General features: G+C 37.5%; 3 protein-coding genes, 1 non-coding gene and 1 pseudogene across 6 annotated transcripts; 3 read left to right on the plus strand and 2 right to left on the minus strand.

Moving 5' to 3' along the window:
• Positions 1–441: 441 nt before the first annotated feature.
• Positions 442–4368, plus strand: LOC105128466 (NAD(P)-binding Rossmann-fold superfamily protein). Of its 2 annotated transcripts, none has more exons than XM_011030155.1 (3): positions 442–1095; positions 1205–1554; positions 4107–4368. In XM_011030155.1, exons 1-3 carry the CDS (start codon positions 616–618, stop codon positions 4267–4269), a joined length of 993 nt encoding a protein of 330 aa, XP_011028457.1. In that variant the 5' UTR covers positions 442–615; the 3' UTR covers positions 4270–4368. The 2 variants fall into 2 exon arrangements, with proteins under 2 accessions (XP_011028457.1, XP_011028458.1); XM_011030156.1 differs by lacking the exon at positions 4107–4368 and adding an exon at positions 2498–4088 and having other exon boundaries at positions 443–1095.
• An 803-nt stretch (positions 4369–5171) lies between these two features.
• On the plus strand, positions 5172–7164 carry LOC105128465 (Polyketide cyclase/dehydrase and lipid transport superfamily protein). Its single transcript, XM_011030154.1, has 5 exons — positions 5172–5525; positions 5643–5904; positions 6309–6467; positions 6560–6706; positions 6918–7164. Exons 1-5 carry the CDS (start codon positions 5488–5490, stop codon positions 7035–7037), a joined length of 726 nt encoding a protein of 241 aa, XP_011028456.1. The 5' UTR covers positions 5172–5487; the 3' UTR covers positions 7038–7164.
• A 1935-nt stretch (positions 7165–9099) lies between these two features.
• TRNAW-CCA (transfer RNA tryptophan (anticodon CCA)) lies at positions 9100–9170 on the minus strand. Its single transcript has one exon. It is a non-coding gene; the product is annotated as a tRNA-Trp (tRNA).
• A 1105-nt stretch (positions 9171–10275) lies between these two features.
• LOC105128463 (uncharacterized) lies at positions 10276–12113 on the plus strand. Of its 2 annotated transcripts, XM_011030153.1 has the most exons (2): positions 10276–10551; positions 10634–12113. In XM_011030153.1, the coding sequence occupies exon 2, from the start codon at positions 10686–10688 to the stop codon at positions 11961–11963; it is 1278 nt and encodes a 425-aa protein (XP_011028455.1). In that variant the 5' UTR covers positions 10276–10551; positions 10634–10685; the 3' UTR covers positions 11964–12113. The 2 variants fall into 2 exon arrangements, with proteins under 2 accessions (XP_011028455.1, XP_011028454.1); XM_011030152.1 differs by lacking the exon at positions 10276–10551 and having other exon boundaries at positions 10569–12113.
• Positions 12114–12219: 106 nt separating this feature from the next.
• On the minus strand, positions 12220–22358 carry LOC105128514 (probable leucine-rich repeat receptor-like protein kinase At5g49770; annotated as a pseudogene).
• Between the last annotated feature and the right edge of the window lie 1717 nt (positions 22359–24075).

Below are 24075 nucleotides of genomic sequence, written 5' to 3' on the forward strand. Positions count from 1 at the left end.
TGCCCCACAACTCTTTTATGTTTCCTCCTTTCTTTTTATTATTACTATTTTATGCAAAGAAATTTATTATTATTATTATTGCTATTTAAGGGACATGGTTGGTTTATAGGAGGTTTATTGTTATTTTCTCCAAATTTTAAGGGCTTTCCTTTCCTGAAGCAACCAGGACATGGACAAACAAGATGTGTGTCTCTTTTTTTCTTTTTCTTTTTTTAAAAAAAAAAGAAAAAAAGAAAAAAAAAGAGATGTGTGTAAAAAAAAAAAAAGAAAAAAAGAAAAAAAAAGAGATGTGTGTAAAAAAAAAAAAAGAAAAAAAGAAAAAAAAAGAGATGTGTGTAAAAAAAAAAAAAGAAAAAAAGAAAAAAAAAGAGATGTGTGTCTCTTGACATTGACTAGAAGGTGCTTGATAAAATGCCGAAAAGAAGAGTTAGTTTCGTTAGGTGAGCAAAGGAAGGATTGGATATTATTGTGATAATCTTGATCTTATCCTACGTAGTCAAGGTAGTTTCCTAAAATAACCACAACACTTTAAAACAAGAAGATATTAATCCTATCCAAATCCATTTTTCATGACTAAAAGATTCAGCAAAGAAAAGGCAGGCACAGATTCAATCAATGGCCAAGCAAAAGGAAGCAGTTTGTGTGACAGGAGCCAACGGGTTCATTGGCTCATGGCTGGTTCGTACCTTATTAGACCAAGGCTACACCAAAATCCACGCCTCTATATACCCAGGCTCTGACCCATCTCATCTCTTCGAAATCCCAGGTGCCACCGATGCTAGCGTGAGTCTGGAGGTTTACGAAGCCGACGTGCTTGACCACGACGCCATTTGTAAGGCCGTGGAAGGCTGCCAAGGGGTTTTCCACGTTGCATCTCCCTGTACTCTAGAGGACCCAAAGGACCCACAAGAGGAACTTGTGTTACCTGCGGTGAAAGGCACTCTTAATGTACTGGAGGCTGCTAAGAAGTTCAAGGTTAGGCGCGTGGTTGTGACGTCCTCTATATCGGCTTTGGTTCCTAATCCATCGTGGCCGAGGGAGAAGGTGTTTGATGAGTCGTCTTGGACTGATCTTGATTACTGCAAGTCTCGCCAGGTAATTTAGATCTAGAGTTTTAGATTATGTACGTGCGGTAGTAAATTTGGTACTGATTTTTATTTCTGTATAAATAAAAATCTTGTCTTGGGGCATTGCATTATGGCAGAAATGGTATCCGGTGTCAAAGACACTGGCAGAGAAAGCAGCATGGGAGTTTGCAGGGAGGAATGCAATGGATGTGGTGGCAATCCGTCCTGCGACGTGCCTTGGCCCTCTCTTGCAGCCTGCATTAAACGCTAGCTGTGCTGTGTTACAGCAACTATTGCAAGGATCAAGAGACACTCAGGAATATCACTGGCTGGGAGCTGTGCATGTAAGAGATGTGGCAATGGCACAGGTTCTGTTATTTGAAACCCCTACTGCTTCTGGTAGATATCTTTGCACCAATGGCATCTACCAGTTTGGTGATTTTGCTGCGACGGTCTCCAGACTCTTCCCCGAGTCTCCTCTTCACAGGTTTGTAATTGTAGGCTGCCTAGCTTTCTTGACTTCCCTTTCTTGCAATTCCCACTTGCTGAATGGGTTTACGAAATTTTTTCGAAGACTGGGATTAAAACATAATTTTACCAGAATTGAATGATGATCCTATATATGCTATAGATGTTAGAAATACATAGCCATACCAATATTTCACCTATTAGTTTATTTTCAATTCTGTACAAAATCTCAATTTACATTTCAAGTTCTAGAATTAAATTATAATTTTTTTAAAATTTAGGGACTAAATTATAAATCTTCAAAATAAAAATACTAAACTGAAAATCACACAAATCAATTTTAAAACTGAGATTCATGATCCTTAACCTCATACGAATAATGCCTAGAATTTCAAAATACATTTAAGGGGTCAAATTATAATCTTTTAAAGTTTAGGGATTAATCCATAATTTATATAAATCAATGACTAAAATAAAATTTTATTATTTTCAACCTTAAAATCATTCTGTTCAGATTTTCTAGTAAGGTTTAAATAAATCTTTTAACCATGACAAATCAATTAATAAATTTTTATTTTTAACAACATATCCAAAATTAATCGTTTAATTTTAATTAACTTTAAATTTTTATAAATTTAAATTTTTTTAATCTTTTTATAAATAAATCATAATTAAAAGTAACTTTTCTTAAAAAAAAACTCAAAATTAAAAACTGAAATATTTAATTAAAATATTTAATTTTATATGGTCGGGAGGGTTATAGCAACCACAAGAATTAGAAAAGAAAAAGAGAAGAATAATTATTTTGATATATGTTTTCTGATATATGTAGGTTATTTTAGATTAGCTTTGGGTGATGTAGGCTTGGGTTTTGGTAAAACAAATTTGGGTCTTCCGTAGATGGATTTGTTTTTGTATGAATTCCGTTCCCAATTTCCTGTTTGATGGCTGAACTAATCCAGATTTTGGTAGCTGCTTAGAGGAAAGATTAGCGTTATCCATCAAAAGGTCTGTAGGCAGGATAATATCCATATTCCTACTGGATTTGAATTAGGATTGACAATCTTATCTTTAATGTCACTATAAATTTCTCTTGGACTACTTCAGTATATTCGTTTTCTTAAATGTTGGTGGAGGGATTGTGGAGCGGGTGGCAATAGTTGTAATGATGACTAGTGGAGAAGACTTTGAAGGAACATTCAGCACCTCTCCGAGTGGGACTTTAATTAGTCTTCTGGCAATATCTTGGATAAACTTTGCCACCATCCGTCTGTATTTCCAAGGATAGCGGGCAGCCATTGGCAGAATGGAAAACTTGACTCCTGTTTCTGATGATGGCAAAATAAAAGGATAGGGGACAATTCAAAAGAGATAAGAATTAGAAAAGTAATGCAATAGTACATTAGTTGTTGTCCTTGTAGCGGGATGACCTTATGGAAAGCAGTGGCTGGTCCACACTGCATGTGGAGCGCTGGTGGACATGAGTTTACTTTAGCTACTCAATTATCAAACCCCCTCAAAAGCTTATCTTGTCATATTGCCCCCATCTATTTTATTGCCAAGTTATTCTATTTTTTTGCACAGATTTGGAAGCTTCTCCCTTTGCCATTCTGATATTATCAGCGATGTACTTTTCCTCTGTATTTATTTATTTATTTTGCGTTGAAGTCCATTTCTCTTTCGGTTTGGAAGAATTTCCCCCCCTCTTCATTGCATAACAATGCATTACTTGTCAATTGCCAGTTATTCTGCCACCTTTCTTTAACCTGGTCCCATCACATGATGCTCCACTATATAGGTTCTTGATGGTTATTGTAGAATACGGATTCCTCCTAACACGTATGTCAACTGGTGGTGTTGTTGCGTGTATTTTGCACTGTATTGGGTGCTCTCTAAATGACCTTGTTGAAGCTTTAAGATTCATATTCTTGTTTGGATCCCCCTTGAAGCTTCGTATGTATGATACATATTTTCACAAATTGGGTGGCTGTTGGAGCTAAATTTGTATGCTGGTGAAAATAAATTAATACCTAATTGAACATAGAACTGTGCTTGTTTTTCTCAAGGCCTACTGCTTTTGAAAGATGAAGTTTAAGGGCATTTCTGAGTGTCAAGATGGCATAAATGAAATCAATGATTGCGTTCACCCTGCATCTTATCTGTCTAGGCTCCAGATGGGTTTTGTTCTATAAAACAAGTTGATCCAGTCAAAACCCGATATGACTGACAATTTTATTAGAAGGATGCCTTTGATTAGTTTGAAGAAAATTGCTTCTCAATACGCAGCCTCGTCATATATTTTCTATGAAAGTGTAAGTCCTTGTTTCCCTAGGCAAGTGAGAGCAGGTCAGGTGGCCATAGATGCAGTTAGGAAACAGGACAACCTGGCTGTCTTGTTTCAACCTGAACCAAGTGGGAATTATATATCCAGTAAACTGAATATTGACGTTGTCATTTGAATTCTAAACCATTTTAACATCTAGTCATTTTTACATGTTGTCTTTCCTTTTCTGTAATTAAGGTTTCTGTTTGGTTGCTTAAGTGCATGTTCTTAACTCAAATCCCTTACAGGTTTAGTGGGGAAACTCAACCAGGTCTGAGAGCATGCAAGGATGCATCCAAGAAATTAATTGATCTGGGGCTAGCCTTCACTCCAGTTGAAGATGCTGTACGAGAAACGGTGGAAAGTTTGAAAGCTAAAGGTTTCCTCAGGAATGAAATGTCTCAATCTTAGTTTGCTTTTAGAGCTAAAATTGATGTTCACTGTTTCATGATTTGTCACTGATAAGACAGGAAGATCTTCATTAATAATTTAATAACCTCCTTTTGGTCATTCCTTTTCTCTATGTTTTACGACAGCTGAATGTGATCCTTGATCTGATTATCATCCCTTATGATGACAAGAAACCCATGTTTAATCTCAGTAACCTCTATCAGTTAATGAGTAGAAACCCATGTTCATTCTTTAATCTCAGTAACCTCTATCAGTTAATGAGTAGAAACCCATGTTCATTCTTTAATCTCAGTAACCTCTATCAGTTAATGAGTAGAAACCATGTTTTCATTTCGTTTCCTCTGGACCACAAGAAACCAAGATTCGCCTTTCACCATGCAAGCAATTCCCATGAGACATTTGATGATCAGTAGAGTGGGTCCTAAAACTCTGTTCCGATAGCAGAACAGGGGATTAAATTATCTCTTCGAACAAGCAGACAGTTACATGTCAAGTGCTTCATGTAATGCAAATGTTTCATAGGATTCATATGTATTTTACAGTAACCACTACTTCGCAAAGGAGTAGTTTTTTTCAATTGAAAACTTGAAAACTGCGATTTATAGTTTTTTTAAATTTTATTTTAAATCGCAATTACAAAAATTACCACAACTTCAAACACAAACTAAGCAATAGTTTGGGGCCAGGTTGTCCGTCTTGCTGCTTGATATGGAAGTTTAAGCTTTGTCATGGCGCATGTACAACTTATTGGGTTTGTTTGGTAGGGTCGATGTTACCTAAAACCAGGCCAAGCCATGCTTTTTGGTTTTGGATCATGATAGAGTGAGTTTAAGACCTTTTAATTAATCTTGGCTTTAATTTTCAGCCTTTTCTTTCAGCTGATTTTAAAAGGCACCAACAGTCCATGTGCATGACACTCCCCACCCTCGCTTCTTGCTGCTTTTTTGCAAGGGAAGAATCTATCTTTTAACTCTCTCTCTCTCTCGAGGAAGAAGAGAGAGAGAGACGTGCAGTTCTAATCATGGAGTTTCTTCTGGCAATCCATGTGCATCAATGGCCTCGGCCCACTTCGCTTTATTTTACACTTCTGTTCAGTCTCTCTTTCTAGCCGATCTTTAAGTTAAAACTCTTCTTTTCCTCTCTGTATATATACACCCACACATACGCGTATACTCCTTGAAGTGAAAAAACAAGACTTGAAGAGCAATTCTTGAACCGATGAACAGTACCGGTCCAACACCTTGCAGCCGATCTTGGTAACTCCTAGTGCTGAATTTGCAATCAACTTAGACATGAGCACTGCTGTATTCATTTTAGTTTTTAGTTTCCTGATTAGATTCTAAATTTTCATTTTGGGTTTTGCATGTATGCAGGTCCATTAGCGAGGACTCACTGAGAAGGTACGTACACTTTGCTAGCGAAAGCTGCATACAAGAGTTGCTGTCTGCCTCCGATTCGAATAGGTTTGGCAATGTTGGTAATGATGGATGGAAGATTCTAACTGATCTAGACAATGGGGTAGAGATATCAAAACGTAGGTCTGGATCATTCCACACCTTTCGCAGCCGTTGGCTGCTCAGATCAGTCTCCCCTCAACAATTCATCACTGTTGCCAATGCCATTGATGCTGCTAAGGTAATCCATTTACTCTAACGTCCCTCTCTAAGATCATATACAGGTTAAGTTTTTCAGCTTACATGTTATGATTTTGTGGAGCTGAATATATGATTGGAAATTGCTAGCAATGGTAATATAGAATGAACGGTGAATATTGCTCAAACGATACCATCATAATTATCAAGATGATTTGACTCCATTCCAAATCATGGACAAGATAACTTTTGTCTCTATTTTTTTCTCTGCCAGACAAAATATGGGTTCTTCAGTTACTTTTTTGCAAGAACGACAGCTATTTCGGATCGCACCCGGATCTAATTGGGCATAAAATGTAGCTGTTGGAAATGTTAAGTTACTGCGTGTAGATTGATAATCTTTGATGAAATTGACATTAATATTGATTGAACTTGTTGGAGCTGTAGCAATGGGAGCAGGACCTGGTGGAAGCTAGATACATAAAGGACCTTGAAGATAATCTCAGCATAATCCGTCTGAGGTTCGGAGAGAACTCTAAACCTTTGTTTAGAAACAGAGAGTTTATAGTATACGAGCGACGGGAAACAATGGAAGATGGAACCCTGGTAACCCTTTGTCTCTCAACTGTTACGATTTACAAGTTTTTATGCTGTCTTCACAGATTTTAATCACATTTCTTTTGAAAATATATGCAAAGGTGGTGGCAGTAGCTTCATTGCCAAAAGAGATAGCAGCAGGATTGCATCCAAAGCAAAATAATGCTATCAGAGGACTTTTGCTGCAGTCAGGGTGGGTGGTGGAGAAGCTTGAGGATGATTCCTGTATGGTCACCTATGTCGTTCAGGTATTTATACATGTCATTTCGCGACCATGCAGGATTAAACACGAAACATTCGAGATTATGCAGGAATATACACGAAAATCTTCTTCTCCTTCTTCTGGCCATTATCATTGTATACTAGATCAATATAGATAAATTTTGTTCTGTTTTTCTGGGAAGTTTCAAAAGTTGATATTGAAAGGTATCTTTGATTGCTTTATTACTATTTATGCAGTTGGATCCTGCTGGATGGCTGCCCAAGTGCTTTGTGAACAGGCTCAACACGAAGCTGGTTATGATCATTGAAAACCTCAAGAAATTAGCACAAGGTTGTCCAGCTGATGGCGACAAATGATACCGAACTTGTTTTCTTTTTCCTTACAAAAAAAAAGTGGCAAAATCAATGGAAGAAAGGAAATATCGTATAAAGTAAGAATGATATGCTGTTTTCCACACTCTTATACATTAATTATTCAGCTCTATAGTAATAATAAATTATTATACAGTAAATTATTTTTATTTTCGTGGGAGAAAGTACATACGGTCAATAATCAAATGTATAGAATACTTGCAAACATGTAGTTGAAGCTCTGAAGGAAATCCCAGTCATTAAGAAGGTACTTGTGTTTTTTTAGGTAATTTTTTCTTAATAAACTAAATTAATATAGAAGGTGTATCTTTAAAGACAATAATAATAATAATAAAAAATTTAATCTCGATCAACACATAATGTCCGAAGCATACTAGTGACCATCATAGATCACTTCATTTCTCAATTATACTCTTCTATATATATATATATATATATATCTTTTTTTGTAATTAGTTTCATTAAAATTGAAATGTGAGTAAGTTTAATATAAATTAATAAAAAAATCCCTTTAAATCAATAAAATATAAAATAAGTAAGTTTGGCGTAAGGATTCAAATCTAAGTAAGTTTGGTTATATATTAAAAACATCAAATCTAACATATAAGAAAATTGGTTTTTCTTATCTAAAATTAAAGGGTATAATCCATTAAATACACCTTATGCTAATTTTAACAAAAGTATCAATAGAAAAAAATATTAGAGAATGAAAATAAACTAAATATTCTTTATTTATTTATTTACTATGTTAATGATTAATGAATGGTGTAATACATATTTTCTTGAGAAAAGAAGGATAGATATGTAGCTCCATTTCTGATTTTTTATTTATTTTGGTAACCTGGAGCATCCGGGTCAGCTTACATCCACGATAACTAATCTCTAGGCCCATTAAATATTCTGCAAGCCTAATAAGCATATAAAATATCATAAGGATGACAAACATGTATATAAAAAATCAAACCAAAATGTTGAAGGAAGGGAACAAGTTCTTCCTATAATTGCTAGGCTACGACTTCAAAGGCAACTTTTATTATTTTTAATATTACAGTAACAAAATAAAAAGAAATATATAAAAAATATTAATTTAATTTTTAAGATAAAAAATAATTTTAAAAACAAACCAAAACACTTTAAAAAAAAAAAACCACAAAAGGGGAAATGGTGGAGGGAGGGTAGATTGTATCATCTGATTAAATGTCCTTTAATGATCATCCATCAAGGTATTAATTTTGATGGTTGGAATTTGGAAATTAAAATGGTGATTAATTTGGGGAGAGAGATTAAAATCTTCCTCGCAAGCTTGCTAATAAAATGTTTCTTGAATTAGGTAGAAGTGCAGCGTAATTAAGTGATGGGTAGTTTGGTATTTTCATGTTGTTTGTGGATTGTTAATTAAGTGGTGGTCACACTCACAACTAAGCCATATAGAACAAATAAATTTCAATTTATTTGCATTAAATAGTTGTCAAATGGTGGCGTCGATCCCGGCCCAACGTGGGATCATAGTCATCTCATCTACTTCACATTACTAATCATGTGTTAGCTAGGTGAAAAATAAATAAAAATATATATACTATTTTAAACATAAATATTATTCACATTCATTTTATAAAGTTTTATCCAAATTAATTAAATTACAAATTAACCCTTTATAGTATTTAATTTTTAAAATATTTAAATGAAATATTTTTAACTTTCTAATGCTTTTATGTTTTTTTCGGTTGAAAAAATATATTTATGGCATCATAAAAAATTATTTTTTTTAAGTTGGATTTAACCCATATTCTAAAAAAAAAAAAAACTAGAAATAGAAAAATATATATGGACATACGATCCAATCTAGCCTCCCAAACGTGGTTATCAACCCTGATTTGACTTTTTTTAGATGGGGGGGTTTATCTTCTAGATCAGCTAATTAATATTTAATCAGTAAGGATCGGCTCACCTAGTTTAATTTAAAATCTATTTTAAGCCGATGATCGGATTAGCGTGGAGCCCGGCTGCTTTACGAAGATTCAGTTAAAATGATATATTCTGTGGAAAATGAACCTGACTGAATCGAACACGCAACCTTCTGATCTGGAGTCAGACGCGCTACCATTGCGCCACAGATCCACTTGTTTTTAATTGTGCATCAAAAATGTACATAAACATTCTAATTCCAGCTACGGCTATAGCTCGTTGCGCTATCTGGTTGAGATGGCAAAGTAGTTTGCCCATGAGTTGCTGTGGCGGCAAGACCGGAGATGTTTTTGTCCATAACTCAGTTGATTGTGGCTGTAGGCCTGATCACAAGTATTGCTGGCAACTAGCATGTGACTGTAACCATAGCTGGGGATCAAGTGGAGCTGATACCATTTGAGGCACGTTGTTATCCATAGCAGCCTCAAATGGTCTGAGAATCTGACAGCTTCAAATAGTTAGATATGGAATCAATTGCTAGTGGATCGCATAGAAGACCTTGCATGAATTGTCTGCTCTCTGATCCAGATCCAAATCCATACCCTGCAACGAATCACTACATTGACATCATGCATTCAGGAAGAAAAGGTATTTCAGGTGGGAACCAGGAACTTTCACTGAGAACTGCTCTTCTCCAGATTGCTTACCATTCAATCCATGAACTGCAGATGAAGCAGAGTCCCCTTCATCAGTCTGTTTCAAAAAAAAAAGAAAAAAAAAGAACAAGACAACCAAAGAGCATGGAAGAAGGATAACAACAATGGCACCATTATTGAGGATCAGCTTCCTGGTCCTTGGTAATCTTAACACACTATGTAATCCCTCCTCCTTTACCGATAGCCATGCCAACCTATAACACCAGCGGCAACGTACCGGCGTTATACATGAGATGTTCATGTACAAAAACCAGATTATTTCTAAAAATGGCTCAAACGGGTAGTTTTTTTTTTAACTACTTTTATATAAATAGATAATGCAATCCCATTTTTTCTCGTTCAATCTTACACTTTAATTTAATTACTTTCAACAATTTATAAATTGGTTGCATCGATTCCATAATAATATTTTGTAATTTAGCTATTATGATGAAATTGTTGCAAAATGAGAACAAAACGATTGATAGTTTGCTAAAACCAATCATGTGAGCTATTGTTAAAATAAAGTTAAATGATGATTAAAAAAAAGAAAAGAAAAGAAAAAAACAAATCACTAAATGTGTTTTCTATAGCAATGGTGATGGCCACCTACATGCAATATCTAATTAAATTGCATAAAAAGGAGAGAACTATGTGGTAAACTTATAGGATAATGCATGAGTAGAGGCCATATTCAATGAATCTGATGATGAGCCAAGATCCGGAGAGCCAGGGCAGGGTGCAAAAATTGAATTAATTTTGTGGAAAAGAGTCTTGGAACGTCCAAAGCGGCGCGTTACAATGACCAAACTTGAACTAGAACATGCGACTTCGCCGCTTTCTGTGCCTTGCATTTACTCTTCGACCTAATTTCTTCCTCTTCTGCCTCTGCCTCTTCCATGCCATTTAACTAGTGTCAACATTAGTCTTTGCTCATTTGAGAAAGAAAGAAAGAAAGATGGTAAATGGTGTTGAGGATTACCCTAAAAAGCATGTCCATCAACAGCAGCTCCATACCAAGTACAAGCTCAAGATGTTTGTGCTTGTAATACTAACCAACCTTCTCACTATGTACATCTTCACTAGCCCTTCTTTTAACTGGAAACCATCTCCATTGGGCTCAAAGAATCACATCTCTCTCCCTCTCGGGGACCCCACTACTCTATTGGATGAGCTTAGCGCTACTAAAGAGCAACTTGCCATCAGTCATTCTCTAATTGCTGAGTTCCACAAAAAGCTCAACTCTACCAACTTGTTTGTTGAAGCTCTTCTTACAGAGCTACGCAGCAGACATGAGGGATTGACTGAGAAAGAGAAAGGAAGCGATCCCATGAAACTATTGAATGTTGCTATGTCTGATGAAGTTATGCTAGTGATAGGTCCTCACAAACTCCCACTAGGGTACTCACCAAGGATGGGATCCGACGAGGTTTATCCGCCAGTAGGTGGAGCGTGCTTAAGGTATCAAGAGGAATTAGCACAGTACATGACCTATGAAGTTGGAGGGGAATGTCCGGTGGATGATGTGTTTGCTCAGAGGTTGATGCTTAAGGGGTGTGAGCCTCTCCCTCGCCGTAGATGCCATCCTAAGTCCCCTGCCAACTATGTGGAGCCAACACCATTTCCAAAGAGTCTTTGGACTACACCACCAGACACCAGCATTATTTGGGATCCATATACTTGCAAAAGCTACAAGTGCCTCATTGAACGCAGAAAGGCACCTGGCTACTTCGACTGCAAGGACTGCTTCGACTTGGAGGGCAGGGAGAAGAGTAGATGGCTTCTTGACAATGGGGGGCTTGATTATGGCATCGATGAAGTCCTCAAAACAAGGCCTCAGGGGACTATACGCATTGGATTTGACATAGGAGGCGGGAGTGGCACATTTGCGGCAAGAATGAAGGAAAGAAATGTAACCATCGTCACCAGCTCCATGAATTTGGACGGTCCATTCAACAGCTTTATTGCGTCAAGGGGGTTGATCTCTATCCATGTCAGTGTTTCTCAGAGGCTTCCATTCTTTGACAACACTCTAGACATAGTTCATTCGATGCATGTTCTGAGCAACTGGATTCCAGATGCGATGTTGGAATTCACACTCTATGATATATACAGAGTGTTGAGGCCAGGGGGGCTCTTCTGGCTTGATCACTTCTTCTGCCTGGGATCACAGCTGAATCAAACATACGTTCCAATGTTGGATCGTGTTGGATTCAGGAACCTAAGGTGGAACGCTGGCATGAAGCTTGATCGAGGGATTGACAAAAACGAGTGGTATTTCTCTGCCCTGTTGGAGAAACCAATGACCTGAGCAACAATTTTTAACACCATCACATCAATGCAATGCACATGCATGCAGTTTTGGAAGTATTTAGTTTACAAATTTTATTTTTTTATTCAGTTTAGACCTATGATTAGTATAAATAAGGTTGTCTAAATGAAATATTTTAGATGTTTCCCCTTAGCTATGATATCCATGGTTTTGAAGGGTTTTGACTTTGTAATAAACTCCGTTATTAAGCGTCATGATAATAATAATTATAATATTCACAACTTAAAAGATTGGATACAGGACGCAGAAAATGCTCATCATTTTATTCTCCTTTGATTCAAGTGAGATGTCGAATGAAGAGAAATAGATCAATAAGTTCAACTGGCATAAGTTTAATTTCTAACATAATTAATGTAACTATATATTCACCCAGGATTTCTTTCACCCAACATACAAAGGTTTTGCTAACTATATATTCACAAGTAGTTGAATCTTACAAATCTGATGCACCACACGCGGCAAACATCGCAAGAAAATATTGTAAAACCCAGTACTGAAGCAACTTCTCATCTTTCCCATCTAAGAAATGCTCATCATGGTTCTAGACTCGAGATAATGAAAGCTCTTCTTCCTTCAAGGATGGTGGAAACTCGTCCTTGCTTGCTTCCTCAAAACTAGCTGAAGTGGATTCTACTTCAGCACTGGGGTTTAAACCAGCAAGATGCAAGATATTCTCAATCTCTTTCACCACTTCACCCATTGTTGGCCTGTCACTTCCTTTCTCTTGTACACATTTCATTGCCAGATCCACTATCCTATCTAGACCTTTCGGATTCGTGTCTAAACCAATGCTGGGGTCAAGAAGTTCATGAAGGCTATATAGATCTTTTTTTCTATCCAATAAGCTACTTACCTCCGCTACAAGGTATTTCCCTCGCTCTAAAGGCTTTCTTCCACTTACTAGTTCCAGCAACACAACTCCAAAGCCATAGACATCACTCTTCTCAGTCAAGAGCAGGGTCTTCTGATATTCTGGATCTATATAACCCTAAGCAGAAAATATAGTAATCATGTCATTTGTAACACTTGATATATATTGGCTTTAATCATAGACCAGCCGGCGACCTGCATATAATGAAACTAGATAGTCTTAAATTCTTGTAGTTTTGGAGGTACTGACCATTGTCCCTTTAACTTGAGTGGTAGCAAGAATAAGCTCACTATTGTCCATAGGCTTGGAAAGACCAAAGTCAGCAACTTTAGCATTTAAGGATTCATCCAGTAATATGTTAGCTGATTTTAAGTCCCTGTGGATAATCCGAGGCTTGACAAGCTCGTGCAAGTAGGCAAGACCTCTTGCTGCACCAAGAGCCACTTTAAGTCTCCTCCTCCAATCCAGCCAGATCCCGCTCAAACCTGCTTACATGAGAAGAGGATATATAATTGTATTGACTTACTACAACTATAGAATGCGTGTGCTTATTTTCGGAACGAAGGCACCAAAGGGTTGTCATGGAAAACTCAATGCTTGTAAGATTGATGGGTTCCATGTACAATACCTGATAGGCTGTCCCTGAGACTACCAATGAGAACAAACTCATAAATTAGCATCTGTTCACCACTCTCAAAGCAAAACCCAACAAGGTTTACAACACTTTTATGATGAACTCTCGATAAAACTTCTATCTCTGAGTTGAATTCAAGCCCACCTTGCACCGATCCTTGTCGACGTCGTTTGATGGCAATCAGTTGTCCGGTAGGAAGCATGCCTCTATAAACCTGTACACAAAAATGCTGAAAGTTTACTTTCAAATACTCATTCTCAAGGTTTGGTAGTCCATGCCAGCTCAGAAGTTAGATAGTTTGAAGGCAAATTGTAACCAGCAACACACACAATCATTGTTTATGCAAATGAAACCACCATGGCAGGACAGGAAAAGAGGGAGAGACTTGCCATTCCGTAACCCCCTGATCCAATATAATTGACTTCCGAGAAATTATTCGTGCACTTCGTAATCTCATCGAAAGAAAAGCATCTGGCTCCCTTCAACTGAGGAACGCTGTCACTGTTCTTTAAATCCAAGTATGCTGCAATTTGGCAAGATGAAGAAAAAGAAATAAACACAATTTTCAATGATGAATGGGAAAATATCAGGTTTAAAAACTAGAACCTTCAAGTACCAAAATGATTCTTCTGTTCACTTGCTCTTTCTCTTCTCTTCTTCTGTCGATAAGCACATACCCCTGCAAGGAGAAATAGTTGCAGGAAAGAGGCTCCTCCAGCCGCAGCCCCGATGATCCTTCCGGTACTTGATAACTCTTTTGATACCGTGGGTTTTCCTGCATGATAAAGAGGGAGGGAGGGAGGGAGGAGGATGTGTCATCAGAATAAAGAAAGAATAATGCAAGCCAATCTCTCACTTGTGCATGAAATGTGTAAGTACCATCGAAGTATGGATATGCAGAACCCTTAAAATATGTAGGTCCAAAGATATCTGAATTATCATAAGTCTGAAGGGTTAGCACAAATCCGATATCAGAAATCGTAGCTGTGTTAAAATGATTTTGGCCCGACGGAAACATTGATAAATTTGACTCAAGATACCCAAACGAATCCTTCGCTGGAAAATTTACTTCAACTGAATCCACGGGAAGTTGATGGAACTTGAAGGAACGCATCAGAGACTCTTCTTCCAGATGAACATAATAAGCTGAGTTTCTTGACTTTAAAAATGGAGGTTTGAAGACTAGTACTCCCCTGTATGGATACGAGCATTTGCAATTGGGACTGGAAATCTGATCTGAAATGCAGTGGAAGGGAACACATTTCTCTGGTAGCCGCGTATACGAAGAATTGGCTTGAGGAACTGCGCAGTAATTTTCTGTTGCTTCTGGATGCTCACAAACTGGGCTACCCACAAGTCTGCAAAATATAACACATCAAACACTCTTATGCAGGCAAGATGTATAGCACATCTCCTCAGGATTTAACTTGTCCCACTACTATCGTTGTCACATTTTAGCAGTCAAGTGGACAAAATTAAGGAAAAGAATTACAGAGACATCTCAAAAGTTTGAAGATATTATAAAAACTTCTGTACAAAAAATGCCGTTAACGTTTGATATATATTGAAGGGATGATTTTCTGTAATATCCGAGAGGGACTATTGTAATTAATCCAAAAAAGGAGGAGGAGAATGCCTCTTACATTACATCCAAGTTATTCCTTCGTTCTGGTGTTTCTGCATAGTATGAAATGAGATTGTTTCCCATATCAATGACTTTCAGTTGGCTGCTAGAGCTTGTTGCAATATCCAATGTGCCATTGAGCTGGTTGTTCCTTAGAATCCTGTAACCATTTGTGAATTTAGATATCCATCAGTTTCCATGAGATGAAAGAGTCTATCAATACCATGAAGTTGACTGCTATGGTACTGAAGAAACAAGGGGAAGGATGCTCACAAAGTCCGTAAACAAGGAAGATCGAAAAGTGTAGGAGGAATCCGACCTTCAAGTCCAGTGTTTTCCATCATTCTGTTATTCACAGGAAGTGAAGAACGCTTCACTATGTTGACAGCGTGAAAAATCATAAATGGTAAACTTTTATACACAGGAATGCATAGTCAATAAGAGGTTCCATGGACAAAAATGTCTCTGTCAAAAAAACCAATGACTGCTTCGTATAACACTTACTAAACATGGAGACAATTATAATATAGCGTGTAAAGTCATGATGCCTGAGCAAAATTTTAAGGGCTAATTGCAAAGTGGGATGGTGGAAAGGATTTGTTATTCTTGAAAGAAAACAGTTAAGTCTTCATTGAGCTGGTCGAGTGTGTGTTACGACAGAGAGAGAAAAGGAGGGAGGCAGGGAGACATACAGTGTTGTCAAAGCCCGTAAGTTTGTGAATGACAACGGAAAATCTGAAGCGTCAAAACTATTATTGCTCAGGTCCCTGGAGAAAAGATTTTTGTCAAAGTACTAGGCATTGGAGAAAAGTGGAATTGTATTTCATACTGAGATACCTAACAGCCTGGAAATCTTACAAGTAGCTGAGATAAGCCATGCCAGTGAGATTAGGAACAGGCCCAGTAAATTTATTGTTGGGCAAAATCCTGAAATTTATCAGCAAAAAGCACTCATAACCGAGTGAAAATCCGCACAAAAGACTTAACAAACTAGCCAAACCATTGTGATATCTTTACTGGCAATGTCGTTTTCTGTATACTTACAACGTCGTCACATTGGTAAGATTGTTGAGGTTTGAAGGGACAGGCATTCAATGCAAACTAGATCAGTGTAGATTAATCACTTCAGTTTGTCATGTAGATGCTTACACAGCCTCCAAAGTGTGCACAAGTCCAAGTGTAGAAGGAATGCTTCCCGTGAGATTATTGTCATGCAAAAGCCTGCACAAAAGTAATGAATATACAAATATTGTAAACCTTTACTAAAATTGATCAGATATGGATTTATTGTATTCAGGTGGATAGTCTAGCGCATGCGTAACAAAAGGTCTGATAGTGCCAAATGACCAGTCTGATAAAAAAAATCTTAACTTTCAATCTCATGTCTGATCTGAAAAGCATATACAAACTTACACGTGAATGAGAGTCATGTCTGATCTGAAAAGCTCATTCGGGATTGCGCCTGAGAACCGATTCCTTCCTAGATGACTGAATAATTTTCAGACCAGCATAAACAGATGTCAATAAAGCCGAAGCAAGAGAGAACACTAATCAGCTGGACAGCACAAAGAGATTTTACATACAAGTGTACTGCATTAACTAGCATATCAAGACCAGATGTATTTCCACTAGAGACCGGGATGGATCCGTCGAGCAGATTATTGAATAGATCCTGCACAATGAGTTTCGAAAGGTTTCCAATTGAATGTGGAATTGATCCAGTGAATCTATTTGAATTCACCTCTCTCCGGGAAATAGCAATAGAGAGTTTCAGAAAACAGTAAAGATTGCCAATAGAGAACATGTTTTGTCCATCCGAAAACAGTAAAACACTCACAGAGACTCCAGCAGCTGAAGAGACCTATAACTCAGGGATAGGACCAGAGAAACTACAACCAGCTAACTTTCTGGAATGGAAGAAAAGAAAATTCTGTCAGTTAATTAGAGGACTGGTTTCAGTTTTTTAGCTTCTTCAAATTCACAATTGATGGTGGAAGGGTACCGTTCAACCCCGTGTTGTACGATAGATCCCTTTAACCAGACACTGTTAATGAGCAAGGAATCCTTGGAATGGAAAACAATCATCATGTTCATATATCGAGAAAAAAGATGAAAGCAGTTTTGGGAATGATGCCTTTTCTCAATATGTGCCTCATGTTGGTGGGAGAAACCACTTGTGGTGGCTTTGAAACACTCAGAGAGGATAAAACACACTCTTTTATTTCAAGAACAACAAGCTTACAATAATGAAAAGCTTACAATAACAACCCCTCTTTCTTTCTCCCTTTCTCTCTAGTGTTTCTCTCAATCTCTCCACACATAATTGCATAAGCTTAGCTATCTATTTATACACGAAATCAAAACAAGAAAATTCAACCGTCAAGTGTGACGGCGGTTTTTGACCGACGGTGTGAAAGCGGCTGGCGGCTGGTTGGTTGGTGGATGGGTGGTGACAGCTGGTGGCTGCCTTCCTTGACCTTCTGGATTGAATTTATTTCAACAAATCTCCCCTTTAAACTCAATCAAGGGATGTCATGCCAAGCATGAACTTCATTCTGATAAATGTTTCTTCCTTCAATGGCTTTGTATTTTTGCACTTCTTCTTTGTTTTATAGGTAAAGAAACAAAACAAAGTTGTATCTTCCATGACTTGAGTGGCATCGTACAACTCGTCTAGATTTCTCATCTTTCTTGGTCCTTCTGATGAGGATGTTGATGATGGTTCTGCTGATGATGGTGTTGATGATGATTCTGGTGTGTTTCTCCTGTTGAATACAGGAAATCTGTGTACCGGACTTTGTGGCTCGTCTGCCGGTACTATCGGACCTTCTACAAGTACTGTTGGTACTTCTTCGTCTTCAAGGATCAAATCAATGCTGATCCATTTGACTGCTTCTTGGTCATCATTCCATTGCCAAGTTTTATCTTCTTCAAAGATAACATCTCTGCTCATAATTACCTTCTTGGTGATGGGATTATACAGCTTGTATCCCATTCTTCTCTCACCATATCCGACAAAGATGCATTTCTCACTTTTATCATCGAGTTTGGTCCTTCTTGCATCTGAGATCTTTGCATATGCCACACAACCAAAGACTCGAAGATGAGTAACACTTGGTTTGTGACCACTCCATGCTTCTTGTGGAGTGATAGCTTGCAAACTTCTGGTTGGGCAGCGATTCAGCAAATATACTGCACATGATACAGCTTCAGCCTAGTATTGCTTGGGCAACTTCTTTGCTTTGAGTAGACTTCTTACCATATCAAGAATTGTTTGATTCTTCCTTTCAGCTACACCATTCAGCTGTGGTGTATAAGCTGATGTTGTCTGATGTCTGATGCCTTGTTGTGTACAAAAGGCTTCAGAGTCATTTGCTGTATATTCTCCACCTTGATCAGATCTCACGGTTCTGATCTTATAGCCACTTTGCTTCTCAACAATTGCTTTAAAATCTTTAAAATAATTGAACACTTCTGACTTCCTCTTCAAAAAATATACCCATGTCTTTCTGCTAAAATCATCAATAAAAGTGAGAAAGTACCTATTTTGTCCAGTCGACATAGGCTTTATAGGACCACACACATCTGTGTGTACTAACTCTAGTGGCTTGTTTGCTTTCCAGTTGACTTCTTTGGCAAAACTGGATCTGTGATGTTTGCTGAGGACACAACTCTCACAGACTTCTTCTGGATGATCAATGTGGGGCATACCTTTGACCATCTTCTTGCTTGCTAGCATCTTCAGACTTGTGAAATTCAGATGTCCAAGCCTCAGATGCCAAAGCCATTCTTCACTGTTGGTGATGGCACTCAAACACTTTGCTGCATCATATTGGATGTTTAAAGGAAACATCCTATTCTTGGATATTTTCACATAGGCAATTAATCTCCCATTGTAGTCTGTAATTGTCAGATGACAATTCTTCATGTAAAGTGTATAGCCTCTCTCCAAAAGTTGACCTATGCTCACCAAGTTCTGCTTTATGGCTGGGACATAGTAGACATCGGCGATGTAGCTATGATCGCCATTCTTCAACTTGATTGGGATGTTGCCTTTACCTTTGAATGGAACTTTTGACGTATCTCCAAAGGTGACAAAACCTTGTATGGTCTCATCTAGATCACCAAATAAATCTTGTTGGCCACACATGTGATTGCTGGCTCCAGAATCAAGATACCAAATATTCTCTTGATTCTTGTCAAGTCCTTGTTGGACAAATAATGCAGCTGCTCCTCTACTGTTGACATCCTCTTCTGCAAAGTTGACTCACTCACGTATCTCTAGTGGAGCTTTCTTTTGACATTCAGTGCTATAGTGGCCAAATTGATTGCAATTATAACACTGAATATTCCTCTTGTCACGGTTATTGTAACCGCCTCCTCTTCCTCTAGGAGTGAATGCTTGTTGTCCTCGACCTCCTCTGGTGGTGTTTCTACCACATCTTCCTCTAAAACCTGTATTCCAAGAACCTCTACCTTGAAATTGTTGAAATCCTCCTCGTGTTTGTTGACTTCTTCCTCGAGTGGTGTATCCACTTGTTGAAGTCTCCCCTTGCTCATACCTGTCTTTGAGAGACAACTTTGCTTGTAAGGCATGCTCAATTACCTTATCTCCATTTCTTTTTACAATCTTCTGCTCATGAGCTTGCAAAGAACTCATAAGCTCATCCACTGTCAACTTGTCCACTTCTTTGGACTCTTCAATAGCAACAACAACAAAATCAAATTTTGGATCTAGGGATCTCAAAATTTTCTCAGTAATTCGAGCATCTGAAAGGGCTTCTCCGTTTCTTCTCATCTGATTGACTATCACCATAATTCTTGTGTGATAATCAGAAATGGATTCTGAGGACTTCATTTGTAACAATTCAAATTCACCTCGCAAAGATTGGAGACGAATCTTCTTTATTCTGTCAGCACCTTTATATTTTTGTTGGAGAGCCTCCCATATTTCTTTTGATGTTTCTACGGAAGAAATGATTTCAAATGTCGCTTCATCAAGACCTTGATAAATGATGGTCTTTGCTTTGTTGTCTTTCTTTCTATTAGTTTTGAGGACTTGCTTCTGTACCTCTGGTAAAGCATCTTCTGATTCTTTGGACTCTGGTTCATCATAACCATATTGCACAATGTCTATACACTCTTGTGAACCAAGGAATGCCTTCAATCTGATGCACCAACTATCATAGTTGTCTTTGGTTAGCTTCGGGATGAGTGTTTGTGCATTTTCTGTAGTCATTTTGCTATTTAAATGACTATATCACCTTTTAGAAGTTGAATTTGGCAAAACCGACACCGTAGATGGATCCGAAATGGTCCAAATAGTAGGGAACCGGTCTGACTTTGTAGAAAACGGGTCAAAAATGGGGCGAACCGGTCCAAAAACCAATTCAGGTGGTTTGCTGGGTTGAACCGGGAATATTCCAAGGAATATTCTTTTTGACTTTGACTTTAAAATATGGCTTGGAGCTTGGCTTGGCTTCGGAATATGGCTTGGAGCTCGGCTCGGATCCGGAATATGGCTCGTGGCTCGGCTTGAGGCTTGGCTCAGCGCGGCTCAAATATGGCGCGCGTGTGGCTCACTCGTCTTCTTCCTCGGGACGCGTGGGCTACAGTACTGAAATTTCAGACGGAGAGTGTGGTCCACCCCGTGCTCCGATTGATCTGATTTTTACACCGTTGAGTTCGTATTGATGAGCTCTACACTTTGGAATGATCAAAACTTGTTTTTGACAACTTTGAAAATTCGGATATTTCCCAAAAATACCTCTGTTTTCCGACGAACGGGGTTCTGATACCAATTGTTGGTGGGAGAAACCACTTGTGGGTGGCTTTGAAACACTCAGAGGGGATAAAACACTCTTTTATTTCAAGAACAACAAGCTTACAATAATGAAAAGCTTACAATAACAACCCCTCTTTCTTTCTCCCTTTCTCTCTAGTGTTTCTCTCAATCTCTCCACACATAATTGCATAAGCTTAACTATCTATTTATACACAAAATCAAAACAAGAAAATTCAACCTTCAAGTATGAAAGTGGTTTTTGACCGACGGTGTGAAAGCGGCTGGCGGCTGGTTGGTTGGTGGATAGGCGGTGACAGCTGGTGGCTGCCTTCCTTGACCTTCTGAATTGAGTTTATTTCAACACCTCATGCCTTTGAGATCAGGACGCTAGAGCTGAGCCCAGTCTAGACATCTGGAAAGCCAAAGAGTATCGTAGCACTACATCTTAATTTGAGGCTATGACTACTTGTAAGTTGGGATCATTTATTATGTGAAGTCAAAACTCAAGACTTACAGAACCTCCAATTCTGATAAGGAGGAGATGTCTCCAGACAGCTCACCCATCAACCCCACAGCCGCCAACGTTCTGCAGTTGAAAATAGTCAGCTTATCTCGATACTTTTAGAAGGAAGAAGGTGCGAGGCTTAATTAACATTTGAAGCTGAACAACTGCCTATAACTTACATCGAAGTCACAAGTGAATTGTAACATGAAATGCCTTCCCATTTTCCTCCACAGGGATCTGCACCCACCCAATTACGTGGGGTGTTTACCCAGGCATCCTTGAGAATACTCATTACTGTGACTGCATGAGGAATGGGGCAGAACAATAAAAAAAATTCCATGATTCAATCACCATCAGAGTTGTCTAGTTACATGGAGAATGGAGGATCCATTAAAGCTAGCAAGGATCTCTACTAAATCTAATCTAGCCTCGAACTTTCATGAGTGATTTTTGGCCCAAGTGCAGGCAATTAAGAATATTCATTCTGCAGTTCCATCTATAAAGTTAAGATGACCCTTAAGCACTTGATTCTGATTAGCATAAAAAGCTACATCCTACATGAGACATGGCTCAAGAACTCTTTGCAGTAAATGGGGAATATTAATTTCTTGAACTTACAATCATCACCATAGGTTTGTGTATAAATCTGAAAGGAAGCAAACAGCAAAAACGTGAGAACTTTGGGACACATTTCTCAACAAAATTGCGAAGCTCTTTGTTATGAACGTTGCTTACTCCAAAACCCTTTACTAGCAGAAATGATATCTAGAAGTACAACTCTTAATATGATAAAACATGGAAGGAAGATCTTTACATATCCCCATCGTTTACTTATCTAAAGATTTATATCGTGAAAGGACATGAATAGGACACTTTTGTTCGTGTGAATCACATACTAAATACAAAGACAATTGACCTCCCATCTCTAGTCATTTTCAAGTTTACAGTCAATAGAAGAACCCACCAGATGGTTTCTTACATATAGTGTAGAGTGATACTTGCAGAGTGAGTAGTATTTCCACATTTCCTAGAAGTAACGGGGGTCATGTCATGATTGTCTGCTAAAGTCATTATTGAAGCGATCAACACAAAAAGTTTACAATTGTTAATGAGATGTGTAGATGATTTTACTAAGTCTACTAATTAGACAAGTAGAAAGAAACGCATTTGACAGTTGGAGTTTGGCTCATTTAATGATTCAATTGCTCATCTGAATGGGAAACAAAAAAAAAAAAAAAATTGATGTAAAGGAATTTACCACACTGGACCATGAGCCTGCTAAACCTTAAAACTATTTATGGATTAGGAGGACAGGGTTAAATCCAAGAAGAGATGCAACCACACCGAATAACTGGTCGGACGTAGTTTTTTTATCTGAATATTGAATTCCACTGGAATTTACCTAGAAGGATTTACAGGTCTAGTTCTGTAAGCAGGCGTTCAAATGAGGCTAAAAGACGCTCTTTAATTCTGTTTTGTTATTTTTTCATATTTCTAGTTTAACTTGGATTTTGTGGGTTTTTTCTTAAATCCTATTTGATTTAATATTCTGATTTTTTAACTTTGCAAAAGTCTATTAGTAATCTATTCAAGGAGTTGTAAGCTTCTGGAAGAAACAAATATATTAGAAAAAAATTAATACTAAGGAATAAAACTCGAATAATTAATAGTATCTTTCTTTCTTCATCCTTCCTTCCTGTCAAAAGGAAGAAGAAAGAAAACCGTAATGCAACAATAATATTGGGAAAAAAGTATTAAAAATGCCAAATTGATTATTACTTGATGACTTGCTGCTGCCATTGTTATTAACAAGCACTTGGTTGCTATTGAGACAGAAACTTGTCTATGTGACAACAATAGAAAATGATTCATGGAGATATCGGAATTTCTTCCAAACGAATCATTCCTTCTAATCGCAACACATGGATGGGTCCCTGTTGGGGATTCCAGATTTTCATGCGCGGACCGGTGGTGTTCTGATAATTGTTTATTGAAGACTAAATATATTGATACAATATTTAACATGATTCGGTAAATTGTCTATGTAAAACCCAAACTTTTGGTCCAAACTTAAACCCAAGTGAGCCCAAATCCAACCTAAATTAACCTAGGTATTTAAGGAAGAGTTGCAAGAGAATTTCTTTTCTCTCTTCTAATTCTTGTAGCCACTATGACCCTTCCCTCCTCAAACCAAAGAGTTTAGTTTTTTATCTTGAATTTTTGGTTCAAGAAAGGTGCAAGTAACAAGTAAGTGTTCTCTTTCATATTACTTTCAATTATAGTTTGTTTATGGAATGATTAAAAAAAGATATTAGGGTTTATAAGGATTGAAAGTTTATATTGTTAAAATTAATTTATGATTATTAAGGGTTTAATGTTAGGTAATTAATTAGTATTTTGTTGAAAATAAGAATTTATGAGTTGATTTGATTAAATTAATTTTGATGGCTTAAGAAATTCAATTTTTACCTTGCTGTAAAATCTGGACAGAATGGTCTTGAGGTTGAAGATGACCAAATTTTATTTTGGTCCTTAATTTATGAAAATTATAGTTTAGTCCCTAAACTTTGGGAAAATTATAGTTTGACCCCTAAATATATTTTTAGATTCTGGATAGTGTTATTATGAGATTTAGGATGATGAATCTCAGTTTGATAATTGATTTTGAATAA

This window comes from Populus euphratica, unplaced genomic scaffold (genome assembly GCF_000495115.2).
Source record: "Populus euphratica unplaced genomic scaffold, PopEup_1.0 scaffold14.1, whole genome shotgun sequence".
NCBI lineage: Eukaryota > Viridiplantae > Streptophyta > Magnoliopsida > Malpighiales > Salicaceae > Populus > Populus euphratica.